Source organism: Heliangelus exortis, chromosome 6 (assembly GCF_036169615.1).
Source record: "Heliangelus exortis chromosome 6, bHelExo1.hap1, whole genome shotgun sequence".
Classification (NCBI taxonomy): Eukaryota; Metazoa; Chordata; class Aves; order Apodiformes; family Trochilidae; genus Heliangelus; species Heliangelus exortis.
This window is the reverse complement of record NC_092427.1, coordinates 19,641,433-19,663,542: the sequence shown is the minus strand read 5'-3', so window position 1 is coordinate 19,663,542 and position 22,110 is coordinate 19,641,433. Positions and strand designations below refer to the sequence as shown.

Sequence of the window (22,110 nt, the reverse complement as noted above, 5' to 3'; positions counted from 1 at the left end):
TGTGATGGCTTTACAAGACTATAAGCCCCCCCTACAGGTATATCCAGCAGGACTCATTAACCCAGGTCTCCAAGTAAAATGAAGCACTAAACTACCAAGAAAGGCAGGTGCCCTTCATCACTTTTACACCTCAGGCTATGTAAATATCATGCGAGCATTTTATGTGCACTGAAAACCTGGACCTTGGAGTACCATTGGGTTCAAAAATATGGAAATATTCTGTCATAGCTCTCAGATTTAATTTTCTCAATTTACAAGTCAAAATGCCATGCAAGCAGCAATTAATGCTTGAAAGATGAAAGATCAGTTCCACTTGTCCTAACACAAATACAATAAGTTGAATTTCCAGGGTTGCTGGCTGTTGAGAAAGGAAAACAAGAAAAGAAAACTAATGTCTGTGTCCAGGCACTGGAGCACCACTTGAGTATGTACATTCTCAAGGGTGTTCTAGCTCCTAATCCCCATTACAGCAGAGGTGTGACAGTAATGGTAGCATCTGATAGTGAAACACACAACCTCCCCCGCATAATCCCACACATGACATTTGGTGCCAACCTGGATCATCACTGTCTTCAAAGTCTTCCTTGGAGACTGGAAAGTCATCCTCCATCCTTGGAAAGTTCACTAGAACAACAAAATGGGAAGCACTATTTTTTTAAAGAGGCTTTTCAGGGGCTTTATTACCACCAGTCACTGGATTGTAAAGCTGGCCAGAAGAAAGCAATAGCTGAATTAGTGCAAGGTTTTTCATCATGGAAGCAGCAAGAAATCAATCATCTTCTCCCTTTGGCCACCCAATGAAGACTACTGAACCCTCAAGAGAACAGGATCTGCTCACTAAATCACATTTCATGACCACCAGAAGAGCAGCTTTTAAAAAGAGAGCAGGCAAAAAGCAAAGAAACCAGATAACCTGAATAGCACTTAGATGTTATCACTGGTGCCTGCAGAATGGCCATAATTCACTATTAACATGCTCATGGGTATTAATGTAACAACTTTGAATAGAATCTTAGTGCCTGTCATTACTTGCCACTAATGCTAGACCCATTTAGCACACTCTACATTTAATCTTTTCCCATATATCTTACAGCACACAAAGTTTCAATGATCAAGCTTCTTTTTGTTTTTCAGGTAAATTCATAGTAATTTGAGCAAGTCATGTTACCATCCTTGTATGTTTTAATGGAAAATCTGGTTGAAATGGGGAGAGCAGCAAATTGGTGTCCATGTCTAGGCATTTATGCTAACACTTCTCTGATCCAAATTCCTTTCAGGTGTGACATATTATTGTTCAGCACAAATCAAGCACCAAATGCACATGTACAGCATCTGAGCAGAAGTAAGTTATTTTCCTGTGCAGTCTTCCTAGCATTATCTCTAAATACAGATACCATGGTTTTTTTTCAGTTTTCCAAAATAACATGCTCTGTCATAATGTCCTGCTTAGATATTTTTTCAAAGCTGACTGTAACTTGGGGTGCTCAGCTGAGGAGGTACCTTGAAATGATGAGGAATGCAGAACATCAAGGACTACTAGAAAGCAGTAGAAGTCACATCCTTGAAATAGTTGTGGCTGAAAAACAAGGCTACTTTGTGTCTTATCCAAAAACTTCAAGAAGAGTTTAAAGAGGCTACTTATCAACAACCAAAACCAAATAATGTAACTTGTGACTAAAAAAGCCACATCCAAAGAAATTATTCAAACCCTTATAATATTTGTTCACATTTGAATAGAGATTTAGGACTTGAAAAGGCTTCCTGAATTGTCAAACCCATTTTTTTTTCATATCACAGGTAATGGTATCAAGCAATCCTCACCAGCAACATTTCAAGTTCACTTCCAGAGCCAGGGCTCTGCTGAATGCCACTATAGCTGCAGTGATCCTCTGTGCTGGAGCTACCAATACCCTCCCAAAATACCCATTCTTTGGCCAGGATTGTCTTTTGCCCTTCACACTCAAATGATTAAAGGAATTCTTTGAATTTTCAAGTGAAGCTGACAACAGGAACACACAAAACCCAACACTTGCCCCTCCTGACAGCAAGCTCTGCATCTACTGAGCCAGGTGATTAAGCTGACTTCAGACTGCTGGTATCTTGTTGAAGAAACATAGATGCACACCCTCTTCTGTAAATCCTCACTTTATCAGCAAGTTCACACGATTTCACAACACTTCCAGAACTGACAGGCCCAGATGGCAACATCTTAGGGCTGGAAGAACTGCCTGAGGGTCTCTGGTAAACATTTAGAGCTGAACATGTGGAAAAATAACTTGCAAAACACTTCACACATGGCAACGTGTGCTTTGCCAGTCCTCCATCAGAAGACAAGCAGTGAAATTTGCCATTTGTGTCACCCACACAACTGCACAGAAACTGTAGCTTGTTTGAGTATGAGCAAAGGTGGAAATTGGACTACAGTCTGTCCAAGGAGCTCACATGCAGGGAAAGGCCATTGGAAGGTCTTTGCTGTTCCATATTGTAGCTCCTCTAAATTTTGTGTGAGAACAAGTAAGCAATTTGATGCTTTTTTTTTTTTTTTCCCCCCAAGATAGCCTTGAGGGAAAAAACAGAAAAAAACAAAGTATTGTTTAATCAACACTTTCAAAGGAGCACTAGTTCTTTCAGCCTGAAAAGAAGGAGCACTGGGGAAACTTGTAGAGAGTTTTTCATACAAAAACCCCAGACCAGAATCTATTTACTCTTCTAGAAATTTTCCCTATACCCCATGCTAATATGACTCCAAATCCTGATTAAATGATATTCTCCTCCTTGCTCATTCCTCTTTCTCCTCAGATTTGTGGTAGGCCCTCATTTTTCTGTTCCCCACATGCCATTTAATTGCTATCAGATTGCATTGTCCCACAGCCTCTGTGCTGGTTTTGGAAAAATACAGCTCGGGTGTATTTTCTTTTTCCATACTGGGGTTTCTTGAATCATTACCAAAACCAGCTCTGTCTGAGTTGCTGTCTGTGGGAACCGAAGCTGATGGTCTCAATGAAGATGATTTCCTGTCACAGAATCTTGCCTGCTGTTTGTCGTCACTTACTGTTCCCCTGTGAATAATCTCAGCAATATTGTCACAAGTGGAGCAGGCTATGGAAAGTGACCTCCTTGGAAAATGGTCCCCAGAAAAGCTCTGCAAGCTGCAGGGCAGAATGCAAGAATGCAAGAAACACAGAATCACAGAATCATAGAATTTTTCAGGCTGCAAAATACCCTTGGGATCATCGAGTACAACCATCTACTTAGAGTCCCTACTCTAAGTAGAGTATCCCTACTATCCCTACATCATCCCTACTACTAAATTGTCCCCTAAACCATATCCCCCAACACCACACCTAAATGACCCTTAAACACGTCCAGGGGTGGTGACTCAACCACGTCCCTGGGCAGCCTATTCCAGTGTAATTTATATTGCACATATATAATTATATCATTATATTATACTATGATAATAATATTCTCTTACAGTATTATTTTTCATATATATATGTACTCACACACACATAAATTAAATAATATTCCAGTGACATACATTGCCCTGTGCTGTGGAGAGCTGTTTCCTTAAAGGGCAGCTTAAAGGCACAATTTACTTTGCATTTTAAATGGCAAAAAATATACTGGAGAAGATTAGGCAAGCAAGTCAGGGGGAACTGTATTTAAGCAGAAGGAGCACTTTTTCTTGAGTGAAAGGCCCTTTTTAAAGTGTATTTGCTGAATAATGGCTGTGAGTACCTAGCTGGTCATGCTGAAACAATGATGTTAGTGATGCTGAGAAAAGGCTGTTATTGGTTGGATCTTAGAGTGCTGCCAGCTAAAAGGCTAATTTATAGGACCTGAAAAAAAGAAAATGAGATTCTAATCAAAGACAAGGAGCAACTTAAGTACCATATTCATGGGAATTCACATGGAGGGAGAGCAGGAGAGAATCAGTATTTGCAGAGATTAAGGAGTTTTATATGCACATATTTTTAAAAATAGTAGCAAGGGCAGGGATTGGTACAAGGAAGGTGTTACTGGAAGGAGAGTGACATATGTTGGGTACTCCTTGCCAAGCTGGATGGGGAAGTCACAAGAGCAGACGAGGTTCTTCAGTGCCCCACCATGGACAGACACATCCCTCTGCAGGAAAGCTCTCCTAAACCCACCCCACCTCTGCAAAGCTGAGGTCAGCACATCATATGGACTTCTCTGCACCATGCAAGGTCAATGCCAGCTTGCTTACATGAGCTTACAGAAGGGCTCACTGCCTCAAACAGAGTCCTTTGCAACAAAACAAGAGATTTTGCTTTGGAGATGACCCCCAGTCGCAAATGCTGGAGCCTAGACACATTCCTCCAAGGCAAATACCACCACTGAAAACCAAAAAATTGATATTTCCTTCTGGACCTTTGTCTGGTTCAACTCCACTGCCTCCTGCCAGGTCCCTCCATCACAGGGCAAAGTTCTGTCTATCACCACGTGTCTCTCTGCACACAGGCATTTGCAGGCTGTGGCCGAGATGCCTCTTGGGCTTTTCCCAAATGACATATCAAATTTCCAGCAATTTCCAGCCCTTCTTCTTGCCTGCCTCTCTGATGCAAGGATGCCTGGTCTGCAGAACTCAGGGGAACATGCTTTTGGTGTTCCTGGGTTCCCACTCCCCACTTCCTGCAGGAGTCTGTGGGCTCTGGGGCCAGCCAGGCACGATCCAGGTGATGGTGGTTTGGGGGCTCTGCTACCTACAGTCTTTTGCTCCCCAGTAACATCTGTTACTCATTTCCAGCCCTTTTCTCTCCACAGCAATGGCTATGACTCCGACACACATAATTCTGTTTTGCAAAGCAGCCTCCATGGCCTTGCCTTCCCACCGTGGGTTTGGCAGCAGCACAGTGCTGAGCCTCCAGTGGGAACCCTGGAGCTGGGGGACAACACGTCCCACCCTCAGTCAGTGAGGAAGGGCTGCTCAAAGCAGCAGCACAGGCTCCAGGCAGAAACACTCCTTCTGAATCCCCCACTGATCTATTTCCAGATGAAAACCCACCTCACTTCTCTCCTTCCCACTTTTTTCCAAAAACATGCAAAAATTTTCATCTACAAAAGAGCTGAATCACTTCCAAATTGGAAATTAAAACAGTGATTTGGCTACAAATCACTCAAATCACTCAGCTACAGCTGGGCACTAAAGAAAGCAAACAAGCAGCCTCTCCCCTGCTCACCTACCCTCTGCAATGCAGGAACCCTTGGACCTTATCCTCAGATGGTCTCAGGACTCTTCCAGTGAGCAGAGCACCCCTTTGGTACTATCCTTAACCCAGGGAGCACCCAGGAGCCTCCTTGGCTTCCTGCAAGTGGAGAAATCACAGCTGGGCAGGTGAAGATCTTCACCAAATGTGCTCAGGTGACACAAATTCCAGGCTGAGTGCTTGGTGCCAAGGTGACCATGAGCAGACAGCCATTTCCAGCCCTGGCACTGCCTCGTGATGCCTGGCATACACACATGGCACCTTCCCAGCATGTCCTGCTTTTCCACCTCTCATTGCCACTGGATTAAGGGAAATGGTGGTAGTATGCATACCTATGGGATGACAGTGGTATTATGCAGCTCAGTTTTTTTCTCCTTTAGCACTGGGGTTTCTTACCCAGGTCAGAAGCCACTATTTGGGTTCAGTGCTCCATAGTGGAGCTCACCAGCCTCAAACCAAGCAGCTCGTGGGTGCAAGGGCAGGGCTGTCAGCCCGAGGTGAAGCTGGCAGCTCTGAAGCATCCTGATATGTTTATCCCCCTCCCTTTTGTTGCTGTTTGTTTTTACAGCAGCGATGGCAAACGACACAATTCCTCAAACTGGCAGTCATGCCTGCAATTGCTGCCAGGAGCTGCCAAAGCTGCTGGAGGAGCCGTGGCAATAAGCCAAGAGGCTATTCAAGCTTGTCTCAGGGCCCTTGCCTGGTGCCAAGCTCTGCTGCCCTGACAAGGATGGCCCTGAGAAAGTCAGGAGGTTTTCACAGGGTCTCCATAGGGGCAAAAATCCCAAGGTAGTACAATGCATCATCCAGTTCCTACCTCATCCCCTTGCATTCACCAGCTGACAGGTTTCAACCCTGCCCAGGAAAAAGACAACCTCAAAAAACAACCTCGCAGCCTGGAAGCTCTGGGTTTCCTATGCCAAATGTCATCCTGCAGGTGCTTGCCCCAGCAGAAGGATGGCCTTGGCTCTACATCCAGCCTCCAGGTTGGGTGGATGAGCACCAAGGTCTGCAGCCTGTTCTTCAGCCATTAATTATCCTGGATACATGGATATTGTGAGGGCAAGGAGCAGCACAGCTCTGCCAGGCCATTACTCCCTCTTCCACACTCCCATTTGGCACTGGCTTTGTGCTGGTGCTTGCAGAGGGTGCCTGTGGGCCCTCTCCCACCCACGGGGCTGCTTTCCCAACAACACAGCAGCAACAGCTGAGACTAGAAACCAGACACCATCACCCCACAGAAAACTGGGGGAGCCATGTCCAGACCCTCTCCATGGCTCACAGGAGACTTCAGGCTCCCACCCCTAATGCCACTCGCTGAAATACGAAGTCTCTACCACTGCTCCAAAAAGATTACCCTCTTAAACACCTGAACTAATCTGTACAGGAGATCGCATCAAAATCACTCCAAGTTGTATTTATCTTTTTAAAAAAGGGTGCTATTTTAGCTGCTTTCTTCCCTGTGATGTGCTGCAGCATGAGAAGCACCCAACTCTCTGGTCAGTCTGTCTGTGGGGCACATATGGAATAATTACACCCTGAATTATTCCTCCCTTTTCATCTATTTACTTAACAGAATTCTTTTCTCCCTAATTGGGAAGCCATCAGCCAGTCTCTTCCTCCCTGCTTTTCACATGTGTGTATTTTGTTTTGAATTTTGCTTGGACAGTCACTAGAGTGTACAAAATGGAAATTACAAGTGTATGGGGCTAGCAGTACAATTGGAGGGGAAAAAAAAATGGCACAGATGCTCAGTTTTGCTTGTGTTTGAACAGCCAAAGCAGTGGATTACATTTGAATAATATTTTGTTGATGGCCTGAATTACTAGCAAATCCAGGAAGCTTCATTGTAAAGCTGAGATTTATGTCAGGGTAAGAGTAAAGGAAAATGCAGGAGGGAAAGATAAACCTCTCAAAATATATTTCATATGAAATGTAATGCATCTGACTCCAATAAAAGCACAAAATGTACACCAGAAAAAGATGAGAAGGGCAAAAGGTCTCTGTAACAAGCTGGAAGGACACAGGTAGTGGGACACACACTTCTCCAAACCCTCAGTGTTGTGGCACCCTGGCTGCTCCTGCACAGCTCTCTTCTGCACTTCAACACGCAGAGGCCCAGCAAGGATTTTGCAGGAGAGGAACACATTAGCCATTTTAATTATTAATTTTGGTAATGGCTTAACCAGTTTTCATTGTGCTCAGGTATGGAGCAGGCAGCTCAGCTGGGCTGGCAGCTGAGCCAGTCCCCAGGGCCCAGGGAAGTCAGACATCCTGTCTCTAGGGGCCCTGGACAGAGAAATTCTGTATAATCACTTTGGGCAATTTAGCACTTAAGCAATATTTGCAAAATCTCCAAACAATCCTAAGTGTCAGTCCAGCTGCCCAAAACTCCCACTAACGACTGGTACAAATGTAATGGACCTAAAAGCTGTTGTTAATGGCCCAATCCTGAGTGCAGTAAGGCAGGGTGCACACACCAGCTGGGCTGTCAGGAACTGGGAGTTAGATGCAGATGTGCAGAGTGGGAGCTTCACTATCCTAAAGGATATATTCTGGTGCTCTGAAAGGAAACATGGAGCTCTAGAACACCAGCTTGCTTCAATTGAGAGTGTTCTCATTAGCAAAGAAAGAAGAAAACCCCCAGATATTTGTATAAAAATATTATAATTTTATTACATTCCACACAATACATCTTCAAAGAGATTCAAATTTTCACAAGATATTTTTCACACACAGGCAACTGGGCAATGCTGGAGATGTCAGGGGTGGAGGAGTGGGGGAGAACTGGGAATAAAAACCTCAAAGTGACCTTCTGTCTTGTCTTTGGTAATTTTGGTTTGAAAGACAGGGTGAAACATTCTCCTCCCTGACACTCCAATGCACACTTGCTAGAGTCCACGGACCAGAAACTGGATGAAGAGAGGGGATGTCCTGACCTAGAGAGATTGAAGTGACTTTGGAAAAGTGACAGTATCACCTGCTGACATGGCTTGGGCTGTCCTGAAAATGCAACAAGCACATGCTGATATTTCATATCTGTTTCAATTTGCAGCTGGCTGAGGGGAGGTGGGATTTCACATCACAGACCATACATACCAGTGCTGCATGATGAGGATGTTCACTGAGAGAGCAGCCCTTGCCCTGGAAGCCCTTCTCTGGGGACCCCTGGGCAGTACCACCTGCAAGGTGACAGGAGTCCCCCCAGATCCTTCACAGGTCCTACTGGGACATGCATCTCCCTGCTGCCCTCCAAAAGCTCATGGGAGCCAGGCCCCAGGTGATGCTGCCCCAAACACGTGCTCACCGTGCCAAATCACCCTGGGTTTTTCTGTGCTCCCTGCTTGTTTTGGACACTTGCTGCTGAGGGAGTCCTGCTGAAATCTGTTGAGTCAACAGCATGAGCAGCCGGAACAGGCTGCATGAATAAAGGCAGGGAGGGAGGGGAGTGTGGCACCTCCATCAACTGAGATCCTCTGGAGAGAGGGCTCTGCTGAAATAGCAGCTCATGCTACACATGAACAGCACTGCTTGTGATTTCAGTTTTTCCTTCAACCAAAAGAAAGCTCAAGACTGCAGGGAAGTCAACAGAGCTGCTCGCCTCAATTAATTTTATCCACTATTCATGGACAAATGAGGGCTGGGGAGCACTAGCAAGTTTAGGAGGAGGGAGGGAACCTGATCACTCATCACAAATGAACACAAGATGGAGAACCTTGCTCACTGAAGGTACTTTTTTTGCCTGCAAACAGGTTAGAGTTAATGATTCAATCCACTTTCTCATGTCATCATTCAGTAACTTATATAAGGCATTTCCACTATAATATGCTGGGCCATTCAACAGTCAGAGGCATCTCACCTTCCTGGTTAAGGCAGCAGCAGTAGCTGCCCCCCCCAGGGCTTGCCTGTTAGGCTTTGCTTTACTAGATATTACTGATGCTTTAAGAAGCAGAACATGAGCAAATGCAAAACTAACTGACATTCTAGAAAGTCAATTGGCAATTTTTTATGATTCAGCAGCTATGAATTTGACAGAGGAAAAAAAATACAAACCCAAAACTCAGAAAGGAGAAATACACTTTTCCTTTGACCATTTCTAGCAGAAAGACAAGGAGAAGTCCTCTCCCTCTTCCCTGTGTAAAAAGCAAAACCATCAGCAACCAGAGAGAGGATTACTTACAAAATAAATAAACCTTCAATTCTGAAGAAACTACAGTACTTAGCATCCACCTTAGACCTGCTGAAGTCTATGTGTTACCTTAAGGCTGGCTTTAACAGATACAAACAAAACATTCATTATGAGCTTCTTTTTTATAAGGCAACTTTAAATAGATTCACTTTGCGGGTGGGAGAAGGGGAGGGTTTCCCCTCTTCCTTCCAAACAATGGCTGTGTTATCATGTTGGTTGCGGAAAGAATAAGATGGAGAGATCTTACTTTTTGGACATCTATGACCTCTCTGAATTCTTCTAGCCATCTGGGGTGGACATTCCTACTGTCCAGCCTGGCCTCTTCTCATTTTGCACATGAGCCATTAGCAATATCAAACAAGAAACCCAGCCAAAGCTAGATAAGGCAACAAAAAAGCAGGGCTTTCTTCCCCAAGTAAACAAATGAGGGTATTTTCCATAAATGTGTCCCAGACCTTCCAAAGGAAAGGTGGGAAGGGGGGGAATTTAAAAGGAAAAAAATCCCACACATTCCCTGTGCAAGCAGAAACAATAACAAGCAAATTCAAAAGGGGCTGTTTCTAAATATACATTCAGTCAGTCAGATGCACACATCCCATGCACACTCACACACGGCTTTAGCACACACATGCACAAGCTGCACCCACACGAGCTTCCAGGATAGAAAAAACAAACCAAACGAGCTTACCAACAACAACAAAAAAATACTCCCCAAACAAACACAACAAAGAACCCCACCAGACAACCCAAGAGTCTTTGAAAAGTAATTGAAAGGGAGGGTTGACTTCTGAGTGAAGGGGCGGTGTGTCTCTTCTGGTGATCCGAGATGCAGCATTAGTTTAGAGTCTACAAAAGATTCGGGGAGGGCCGGGGGGGATGGAGAAGGGATGGAGATGTCTACAGTTCACACGCATGCTAGGTAAGAAAAAAAGGTGCGAAACTGAGGCAAAGTATCTGAAGTCTTAGTTTCTGTCTGTCTGTCTGGTTTGTGTTTTGTTTGCTCTCTCATTCTCGTTCGGCTCTCAGCAGCATGAGCTGGGGTCTTGCTCTAGTTTTATAGTTAGGGTGGGCTCCACGGCCACGGGGGCCCCGTTGGCATAGTGGGAGGTTTTGTAGGTGATGGAGTGATCGCTCTTCTTGGCCGCATAGCGGAACCGGTGGTAGTGGAGCACAAGGGCCAGCGCGATGGAGACCAGCACCACAACAGCACCTCCGGAGGCAAGAACATAATACCAGTAGGCTGGGATGGGCTGCACTGACACTGTGTCCACTGTGGGCTCGGTCCCTGGCAGGAGGGTTGCCCCTGGGGAGGAGACAGAACAGGGTTGCTAGGTGGGAGGCACGTAGATGCACAAAAAGAAACACACATGCTTTTAAAAGCACAGCCTGGAGTAACGTGAGGTTCTCTGGGGCTGCCTCTGGATTTGGGGTGTGCTCCTGGGGGGGCAAGCACAGCCAGTTGTTTGCTGAGCACCTTTTGCTTCCCGTTTAAATAAATAACCAGGCTGCCTGGATTGCAATACAAATTCCATATGCACACTATTATTACTGCTGTTCCCGGTATCAACAACTTTTATTTCCCTCTTTTTTGTTTTGGTCTTCTCCGGACTGGCCACCTGGTTTTGTCACCACATCGCAGATGTTGTCAAGCAGTGACAAAACACAGCACATTCCTAAGTGGAGGAAGAGCTTAGTCTCTGATGACCAAGGAAATTACAGCAGGAGACTGGGAAAGAAATTACAGGGAGAAACATTTGTGGTTCTTACAGAAAAGACAGAGAAGAAGATCTCTGACAAAAAGTGCTCTGCATACAGATCTAGTCTCATTGGGTGCCCCGTTCACAGACTGAGAGGTTTCCTTATTATTTTTTTAAAGCAAGAAAGTATGGTTATGATTATTTACATAGCACAAGCTGTGAAATTGAACCCAATCCTCACACAAGAAACTCATGCAAGCCAGGACTAGGAATTCACGCCAATAAAGCAAACACACCTAGAGAGGGCTGGAAAACCACCGGCTCCCTTGGATGCAAGGACAGGCTGCACCCAGGCTCAGCCCAGCCATGGTTAACCCTTCCTATTCCTGCCACTGCAGTGAGTTGGGAGGCAGGGTACTGCACAGAGAGCCTCCTGCTACTTGGGTCATCCCAGGAAGCTCAGCACACATCCTCTGTTCACACATCTAGGACCTCACTGACAGAAGCCTGCATGCACACAGGCCCCTGGCAGCCCACCCTGGAGAGAAGTGCCCACACCACTGCTCCTCCTACTGCTCCCATCAGCCCTGTGCCACTCACAGGGCTGAGCTGTAAATACCACCGGAGTGATGCACTGCTGTGCTACATTTATTTCCTGGCTGCTACATGGGGAACAAAGTCCCTGGGGAAGCCCTGAAGGATGAAGGGTTTGCTCTGCCACGGGACACGCTGACCCCTCCACTTGCATTCTGCTCTTGTCCTGGGAGGGAGCAGCCACCAGGCTGGGTGCTGGCAAGCAGAATTTTGAGGGCTGACAGTTTGGTGTCAGCATATCCCTGAGCTCTGTGCCAACCAAACTCCAACCCAGTTTCCTGAGCAGGCTCAGAGGATGACAAGTAGAGGGAATATTTACAAGGATGGGTAACAAAATGAGGGGTAATGTTTTCAAACTGGAAGAGGGTGGATTTAGATCAGGTACTAGGAAGAGATTCTTTACTGTGAGAGTGGTGAGACACTGGAATAGGTTGTCCAGAGAAGGTGTGGGTGCCCCATCCCTGGAAGTGTTCAAGGCCAGGTTGGATGGGGCTGTGAGTTAACTGGTCTGGTGGAAGGTGTCCCTGTTTGAGCAGAGGGGTTAGAACTAGGTGTTCTTTGAGGCCCCTTCCAACCCAAGCTATTGTATAATTCTATGAAAAACAAAATAGTGCAAAGTGCACCCAGCTTTGCAAGGGTGCAAAGGCACCTTACAGCACAGCCTCTGTCCTCTCCAAACACTGCCTTACCCCGGCAAATTTGGTATGACAATGGCTTTTCTGCTGCTAGTGGCACAAGAGATCTTGCAAAATGATGGTTCTTCAACAAGGCTTCCCTCCCTCCCTATCCTTCAAAACCTGGGCACAGGAAGTAAACAAAAGAATAAACAGTGCCTCCAGATGCAGAGCTACAACAAAAAGCCCTCAAAACCAAGAGAAAAAAAAAACATAGGCAAGACAAATCCTGCTTTTACAGAGCAGGAGGCTGAGAACCACCCACATATTTGTCATTGTAGGCAAGAAATTCAGATGTCTCAGGAGAAGCCTACATGCCAGATACACCCTCACCTGTCCCTCCAGCTTCCTGGGCAGCACCTGGGAAAAGGGATCCAGGCTGGGCTATGGGCTAGGAGTGATGAAAATACAGAGTAGGCAGCTCTTCAACCTCCTTCTCTGCCTCCACCAGCTACCTTGGCATGGGAGAATAAACATGGCACATCCCTGTGCAACCCCACACAACCCTGAGCAGCTGCTGCCTCTCACCTGGTTGTATGGGGGGGTGACAGTGTGGGCCACCCCCCGGGGGGCTGCCACCAGCCCCTGCCCTGGGCTTCGATAACGTGCTGCTGTTTCCCACAGCAACTTGCTTGTGCCTGACAGCACTCAGGTACGAGACTGACTCCTAAGAATATCTTGAGACTTGCTCCAGAGAGATTTACGGGTAAATAGCCTCTCATACCACCAGTATGTACTGCCCCCCAGTGGAAACAGGAATGGGGGAGAGGGGAGCAGGTGTCAGGGATGCCAATGGCTCCTCCTGAGCCCCTCTGAAAAACAGAGGGGAGGAGGCTTAACATGGCCTCCCAATGGCTGAACATTGCCCAGAGCAGGGCTAGGAGTATACAGCATGGGTCTGGCCATAGAGGAGCACATACCAAGGCACCCAGCCTGCACCCCCTGTCCCTCCTCCCCTTGGTCCTCTGCCTGTCTAAGGATGGAGGGAGGCAGTTGGATGTGCCTCAGATGATCCCACTTGTGACAAGGATCCGTGGAAGATCTCAGGGTGGCTGTGGGACCAGGACACCCTCTGCTTGGCTCTGACCTACTCCAGATGTCCCCACGCAGCAGTCAGGGCTGCAAGCATGAGGGGCGCAGCAGAGCCCCTCCTTGGCTACCATTTCTGCACATTGTGGCCGTTCTGAGTAGGCAGCAGAAGTCTGGAGAGTCCATTTAGCAACGGAAGTAATTAAGGAACCACACTCAGCTGTCTCTAAGCCCTAATGAAGCCAATTCCAAACATTAATGATTGTTCTTCCTTACACTGTCAGCTACTATATTTAGCTGCCCAGCCACTCAGCACCGATGTTATCTATCTGCTCTGTTTTTACTGGCTCTGCTACTCTCTGGCAGTTTTGCCTTATAGCAGTGGAAAAGTTCTCTGCTCAGGGAGATGGAAAAAAAAATTCCAACCTCTCCCCTTTGCCTTCCACCACAGACGCACGCGTGAGCACACACACAGACACACACACACACTTGCCCTTCCTCACTTACTCTCTAGGGTGCTTGGCTTAATAAAGAAATGCCTTCTGCTGTTGCAGTCAAGTTTGTGGGTGTTGTGTTTATGCATATGGCTTGGGACATCAGTCAGGGGAAACTCAGTTTAATCCCTACAGTGTGAATGATTTCATGTGAGTGTACTGCTGCGTCTACACCTCCAGCCTGATCAGGTACAGCCTCCTCCTCTTCCCAGCAGGAAAGACTCTACAGGGACCAGTTCTGGACCTGTGTAGCAGAAATCAAATCCCCAAAGAAGCAAGAGTAAAAGTCAACTGGAGAAAAACGGGAGAAAAACCTTTGCAGAGAGCCTTCTAGATGGCTGCCTGCCTTGTTCTGCCACTGGTGTGTCACAGCTTGTATTGGTCTCTAAAATCACTGAAATTAACCACTGTGGACAAGCAGCACAGCTGGACATAGAGGGCACAGAGGAAAATGAGTATTGGAATCACCTAATCTGAATGCCACAAAACCAGTGTTAGCCTCAACCCCTTAACTGGTACCTGTCATTTCTCCAGGAAGATATCTCTGTCTTGATTTCAGGATACCTGGTGTGGGGGAATCCACCAGTCCCAAAGGCAAATTCTTCTTGTGTCTTGTCTCCATAAGCTTTGGAATATTTCTCTTATTTTAGACCAGTATTTCACACAATCACAGAATTGCTATGGTTGGAAAAGACCTCTAAGATCACTGTGTCCAACCATCAACTACCCACCTCCCCAAATAAAAAAAACTAACAAAAAACTCACCATCCCACTGGAGCATGTCCTGAAGTCCCTTATCAACACAGTTTTTAAATACCTCCAGGAATGGTGACTCCACCACCTCTCCAAGCAGCCAGTTACAGCATCTGACCACTCCCTCAGTAATGAAATCTTCCTAATACCTAGTCTAGACCTCCCCTGGTCCAACTTCAGGCCATGTCCTCTAGTCCTATCATTATTTACTTTAGAGGAGGCCAACACCCACCTCCCTGGAACCTCCTTCCAGCTAGCTGTAGAGAGCAACAAGGTCTCCCTTCATCCTCCTCCAAACTAAACAACCCCAGTTCCTCAGCCTCTCCTCATAAGACTTTTTCTACAGACCCTTCACCAGCATGGCTGCCCTGCTCTGAACTCACACCTTTAACTAATGTCTCAAAACACTTCCCTTCTCCTGCAGGCCACACTATGCCTGATACAAGCCATGATGCTGCTGGCCTTCTTGGCCATCTGGGCACACTGTTGGTTCATATTCAGCCAGGTGTCAACCAACACCCCAAGGCACTATTCCTCCAGGCAGCTTTCCAGCCACTCTGCCCCAAGCTTGGGGTTGTTGTTACTGAAATGCAGGAGCCAGCACTTGGCCTTTTTAAACCTCACACAGTTTACCTCAGCCCCTTGATTCAACCTGTCCAGATCCTTCTGCAGAGTCTTCCTATCCTCAAGCAGATCAACACTCCCACCCAACTCAGTGTTGTCTGCAAACTTGTTGAGGAAGCCCTCAATCCCCTCATCTAGATCATTCATGAAGATATTGAACTGAACTGGCCCTGAAACTGAGCCCTGGGGAACACCACTGGTGACTGGCTGCCAACTGGATTGAACTCCACTGACTACAGCTCTCTGACCCTGGCCATACAGCCAGATTTTGACTCAGCAAAGAGTACACCTGTCTATGCCATGAGCCACCAGCCTCTCTAGGAGAATGCTCTGGAAGATGGTGTCAAAAGCTTTACTGAAGTCCAGGTAGACAATGTCCACAGCCTTTCCTTTGTCCACTAGGAGGGACACCTGGTCATAGAATGAGATCAGGTTGGTCAAGCAGGACCTGCCTTTCCTGAACCCATGCTGGCTGGGCCTGATCCCCTGGCTGTCCTGCCCTTGTCATGTGAGCACACTCAAGATGAACTTCTCCAAAATTTTCTGGGCACCAAGGTCAGGCTGACAGGCCTGAAGTTCCCCAGATCCTCCTTCCAGCCCTTCCTGTAGATGGATGTCACACTGGAAAGTCCCCGGTCATCTGGAACCTCCCCTGTTAACCAACACCAGTGATAAACAATGGAGAGAGGGTTGTCAACAACTCCTCTGCCAGCTCCCTCAATACTCTTGGGTGGATACCATCTGGCCCCATAGACTTGTGAGTGTCCAGGTGTCCTAGAAGGTCATTAACTGTCCTCATGGATTATGGGGGAGTTACTGGTCTGACTAATAAAGATGGAGACAAAGAAGGCATTAAATATTTTTTTCCTCATCCTTGGTTGTAATGTTTCCCTCCTGTATCCGAGAAAGGATGGAGATTCTCTCTGGCTCTCCAGCTGGGCTTTTACCTTTCTGTTTTTTTCTTTGCATGACCTAACAAGATCCCTGTACTCATCCTGAGATGCTTTCCTCTTTTTCCAATGGAGTTAAACTCTCCTTTTTTTTCCTGACTCTGGTAGGCTAAAGTCCCCCAGAAAAACAAGGGACAGTGATTGTGAGACCTCTGCCAGCCACTTGTAGAATGCTTCATCTGCCTCCTCATCCTGTTTAGGTGGTCTATAAGAGACACCCAGCAGGATATCCACCTTATTTGCCTTCCCTCTCATCCGTAAACATTATCCATAAACACTCAACCTTATCATCATTATCATCATCAAACTATGCAATCAAAACACTCCCTAACATACAGAGCCACCCCACAACCTCTTCTTCCCTGTCTATCCTTTCTGAAGAGCTTATAGCCATCTACTGCAGCATTCCAGTAATCAGGAGAGTCATCCCACCATGTTTTTGTGAGGGCAACTACATCATAGCTGTCCTGCCTCACAATGGCTTCCACCTCCTCCTGTTTGTTGCCCAAATTTATCTAAATCCTTGCTCCCAGCCACTTGTTATTCCTTTTCCTTACGAGTGAGATGCACCAACTCAAATGCAGCACAGTTTTAAGTGCTTGATCTTGTAAGATGCTGACCCACGAGCTGAAGGATATTCCACCCACATAACTCTCCTATTATTTTTCTTGTGATCCTGAAGCCTGCAAGGTGTGTATTTTCAGTTTTGCTCCCAACTTAGGAGATTCTGTTATTATTTTTAATGACAACTGACTTTTCATCTCATGTAATTGCAGGAGTGGGGGGGCTACAGAACATCTTGATAATTCCTTCACAGTCTTTCCTCTTGAGTTCCTTTTTTTCTCCAGCCAAGGACTTCTTCCCCTCCTTTTTCCTTCTTCTTCTGTTAGGCATCTCTGTCCTCCCTTCATTTTAATTGCTATCTGTCTTTGTCAAATCTTCATCTTAACTTGTTCATCTTTCTCTTTGCTTTTTTCTCCTTCCCCGGTCACTCCATCACCCTGTCCCATCTGCTACTGCCTCTCAGTCAGGGAAATCTTCTCAAATTTTTGCTGCAATTGCTCCCCTGTTTTAAGCTGTGCTAGGATGTCATCCAGGGAGCTAGTGATGGGCAGGACCCCGGTGGCACAAGCTGACAAGTTCCTGTGTGAACAGGAGGTGTGCCTGCAGCAGCATCTGCCTGTGGTGCTCAGGGACCTCACTGTACAGGGCACAGCAAATGCTGTCCCTATCCATGTGGTGTGCCCTGGGGAATGGGATGGGGAAATGGAGGCATATAGACAGCAGGGCTTGGGGAGAAGGGCAAAAGAAACAACATGGTTTTGTGACAGACTTAATGTCAGAAGTCAGAATGAGATTCAAACTGAGTATGACACACATTTAACAAGTCCAAAAAGACAGGGATGCTGTTTGCAAAATAGGTACCAGACCAGGCCCAGGAGAACATGGAGAGATAGTGCAAGTGAGGAAGGGACACAAGGCTTTAACTTTCAGCTAAGAATATTTCAGCAGCTTTTCAGTAGCACCACAAACATGAGCAGTTCAGAAATAAGCAGCCTACAAACAAGAAAGCCCAAATTCCTTGTTGTAACACTGGGTATGACTGCAGAATAGGGTGTTATGTCCTGCACATGTTCCTCCAGTTGGTAGTGCTCCACAGCCTGCCTTACACCCCAGGGACTTGACTTCAATCTCAGTGTCTATTTTCCATCACCATCACAGCTCCCATCACACATAACTACCAGGGACAGCTTTGCCCTGCACAGAAATGCAGTTGCTTCTAGGGTAGGAACCCAGCCATATCTTACAGCCCATCAGCAGAAGAGGGGACAGAAAGAGTACAGACATCATGTCCTACTGAAAGCAAGGGGTGCATTGACTGAACTAGCAAAACAACTTCCAAAGTTAAGGGAAGGCCCAAATTTGCTCTTTATCACAACAAAACCCCTAGATGAAGAGGCAGCTGGGAAAACAAAATACGAAATCAAAACAGGGAAAAACACCTCAAACAATAAACTGATCATTCTCACAAAAGCCGAGAGATTTCTCACTCCAGAGGAAGACAAACAGCATCCCCACTGACTGCTCACAAGAGAGGCAGTTTTATTGAGTTCCTCACCCTTTGTCTTACTTTGTAGGTTTGATCAGACAAATGTTCATTTCTATCCTTCAGGCTAGTAATTAAGCTAGTAAATGCACCATTTCCCCTTCACCTTGTTTTCTTTTTATTGACTATCCCCTTCAGAGCAGTTTGTTCTCCCACTTTTACCTCCCAACTCCCTCCCCTTCCAAGCAGACTGACCTCAGCCTCCTTCACAAGCAGCTCCAATACCACCACAGCTAGAGAGTCTATAAACTAGAGAACAAGTCATTTCCACCTCATTTCACCTTTAATGGTTTTTCGTTTAAAATCAGTTTATAACATCCCTTTCCTCCTCAGCCTTCCCTGCTCTTCAGGAGGTCAGGTGCCCCATGATGACAGGTTTCATAATGCTGTTCAGCCCAAGACAGTGGGACTTCCTGCTGCTGTGGCAGGAGAGGTTTAGCACACATTTGTCATTTCACTACTCAGAACATTTGTTGTTTGTACAAGCCTGCACATTGCTTCCCTTCAATGTAAAAGCCCAGGTTAGCAGAAAGAAAGTACTAAGTGCATTTTTACCTGGAAAGTAGTTCTCACCTGGGAAAGCTGTGATGGGTTCTGCAAAGGGAAAAAAAAACTTAGTATTAGAGAAGGGAATACTGGATCCAGGACAGGGAAAAACCCTGTCTCAGCTGAAGAATGACCACATGCAATAAGCTTCAATTCAGACACATACTTCAGAGGAAAATATGTCTGAAGTTGAGGGTCATTTGGATTCAGCTGACTGGCCTGAATCATCCAAAGCCCCACCTGGCCCAGTGATGAAAACTTGAAACCCCCTAAAATTTCCACGAGCAGTTGAAACCCCTTAAAATTTCCATGAGGAGTTTGCTTTCTGGCTCAACTCTGGCATCACTATTCACATAGGAATTGTGTTGCCTAACAGATTCATAGAATTGGAAATGGCTTGGAAAAGACCTTAAAGATCATCTAGTTCCAATCCCCCTGCATGGGCAGGGACATCTCCCAAGAGACCAGGTTGCTCAATGTGCTGTCCAACCTGTCCTTAAACACAACCAGGGAGGGGGAATCAGTGCCGAGCTCCTCCCCATCTCAAAGTGCCAAGGAAGAAAGGCAAATGATTTTTTTCTTCTTCCAAGATATTTTGAAGTCATCTATTACAAATTACTGGATCTGAATAGCAACAATCAGGACTTGTTACTGATTACTTTCTCACAGAAGAAATAAGACTTCTGATTATTTTTAGATTACTTCTGCATTATTCTTGTGAGTCACAGAAACAGACTGGCTCTACTGAGTACTGTGAAATCACCACTCAAATGCAGAATGAGAATGACACAACTGTCAAAGGAAAAAAATTATTATGACTTACTAGTATTCTTTCGTTGCTAAAAAGGAATAATTACTTTCCAGGATTACATTTGAAAAAGCAGTAGCCTGTGCTGGAGTCAGCTGTTCTCATGGCCCTAACAGATAAAGCACTGTATCTCTACCATTTCATTATTATTTTGGTGACATGAGAAATGACCCATGAGTTATGTTATAGTTTGCAGTGGGAGCCCTTTGTTAGAAATGATCTGAAACAAACGATCCTTATCAGTTTTAAGATTCCCATTCAGCTTCCTTGAACGGAACAAATAATTTTATGTAGCAGTTCGAGTGTTATTTTTAGGGCTGGCAGCACTTGAAACTTTGTAATTTATTAATGATTTTGTTTTGAAGTATTAAGCTTTAGGTTCATTAACCCCAAGACACAGTAACACTGGAGGTAGGTGAAGCTAAGCTCAAAAGAAGTTAAGATAGGAAATGCTATTAGTGTTAATCATCAGTCTGGCTTCTCTTTAATGCCATAGAAGGCAAGGGATTAAAACACCACTGTCAAGCTTTAAATACAGGGAATTGGACATATGGAGTATTAACTCCTTTGGAAGATTGGAGACCAGCAGAGTTCAAAGCATCAAAGAAACTGGGACTGCTGGAGCTCAGGAGCACCTCTGGGGCAGTCCTGCTGCTCTGTTCTATTATTAATGCTGGTTCCTCCACCATCTTCACCATCTCCTGCCTGTACAGGGGGACAAGCAGCATGAGCAGCCTTTGCCTCCCCTGTGCCTCCTCCCCTGAGATAGACCCGTCCAAGAAGAGTGGGAGAGTGTCCATCTCACTGGGGTTAGGAGGCACTGTGGTCCTCTGTGTACCTTGGTGGGGGAGAGGAAAGCAGATTCACTGACCAGGGCCTTTCAAAGCTTGAAGGGGAAAGAGGCTCTGCTCCACCTGACTTCAGGATGGGTTGGACACTGCAGTTAACAGTGAAACATGAATTTCTCAGGTGACACAGAAGAGAAGGACCTTGCTACTGTGGGTACCCTCAGCACAGATCCCACTAACTGAATAATTTGCTGGTCCCATCCTCAATTAGGATGGCTATAAATCCACATCCAAGCTAGATGGTAATCAGAATTTGTGTTCCTACTTCCTCTGTGTTACACTACACAGAGGAACAAGGGAAGGGAAATGGCTCCACTGGTGAACTGCTGTAACACACCTTTTTCCTCTCTCTTTTTTTTTTTAAAGTCCACTCTGTCTTTAACACTGAATGAATCCGCATGTCTTTTGGCCTGGTTTGGGGAATAGTGAATTTTAGGACAAAAATATTTCTTTTGTTATTCTGTTAATATTGCTGTAAAACCCTTCTGCAATTTTATTTCTTATTAGAGAAGACTCCTTTTGAAGTCATCAGCCTCTCTAAGCATGTAATACTGACTGACAGCTGGTTTCTTTTGTCCAGTAAATTTAAAAGGAAATTTTAAATTTAGTGTACATCTTTATCACATAGGATACTCCTTGGTAACCCTCAGCTGTACTTTCAGCTTTGAGCAGCAGAGACACGTGCTTCCTGCCTCTCACATAAACTCAGTCATAGCCCCTGTCCCTCAGAGACCGAGTCCCCATCATTTCTTTTGTGGGCAAGGCAAGTCCCAGCTGAGATGTAGAGAATCCCAGTAACTCAAACAGGACAGAAGTGGCCCACTGGCATCCTGAGAGCAAAGTCTCTCCAGTCCTGACACCACCACCCCCAACCCCATAGCCAGACACAGCACATACCCATGCAGTTCTCCAGTGGGATGTCAGTGCCGAGCTGGATGGCATCGAGGGCGAGCTCTCCGGAGTGGTCGTTGCGTATAAACCCCTCAAACACAATCTGTGAGAAATTGAGACAGGCAAGTCAGTGCTAAGAGGAGAGGGGTCGATTTATTCCTACTTAATCACAGGCAAAATATATTTACAAAAATAAACAGAGTTGTTAGCTCTAAGAACTGCTGAGTGGAGAGACTGACATTATTTACATAATGATGCTGTTATTTAGCTAATGCCGGGATATTCACATTTAACGCACAAAGTAATCAGCCAGCACCCATCAGCCTTATCTGCAGGCATATTTTGTTTACTGGTACTTTATTAAAAAACTAAACACACACACAAACTAGCTATGAAGTTCCAGGGCCAGGTTTTTGCTTTCTATCTCCCTCACCGCTCTTGAGGGTTCAAATAATTTCCTAGGGCTATGTATTTGAAAAGACTCCTCTCCCCATTGATGTACCCCCTTTCTCTGGGGTGGCTGGGCAGCCCGATCCTGTGCCTGCCTGTAAGAAGACCTCCCTGGAGGGCTGGATGTCTGTCTGTGCACAGGGTTGGGTGTCAGGGCTGCTGAGCTCAAGTGTGAGCCATCAACCCATGTAGGATGCTGAAGTTTGGAGTGATTGGTGGCCTGAG

General features: G+C 45.9%; 1 protein-coding gene across 3 annotated transcripts in view; it reads right to left on the bottom strand.

The window, feature by feature from the left end:
• NRP2 (neuropilin 2) overlaps positions 1–22,110 on the bottom strand; it is a 94,111-nt gene that overhangs the window by 2,998 nt on the left and 69,003 nt on the right. The window contains exons 14-16 of one of the 3 annotated variants that reach the window (XM_071747015.1): positions 21,442–21,538; positions 18,916–18,936; positions 556–624 (exon numbers count right to left, since the gene is read on the bottom strand). In XM_071747015.1, coding sequence (XP_071603116.1) covers positions 556–624; positions 18,916–18,936; positions 21,442–21,538 — 187 coding nt within the window. Of the gene's footprint in view, positions 1–555; positions 625–7,881; positions 10,724–18,897; positions 18,937–21,441; positions 21,539–22,110 lie in introns of those variants that run through there. The other 2 variants (XM_071747013.1, XM_071747014.1) reach the window with 2 other exon arrangements.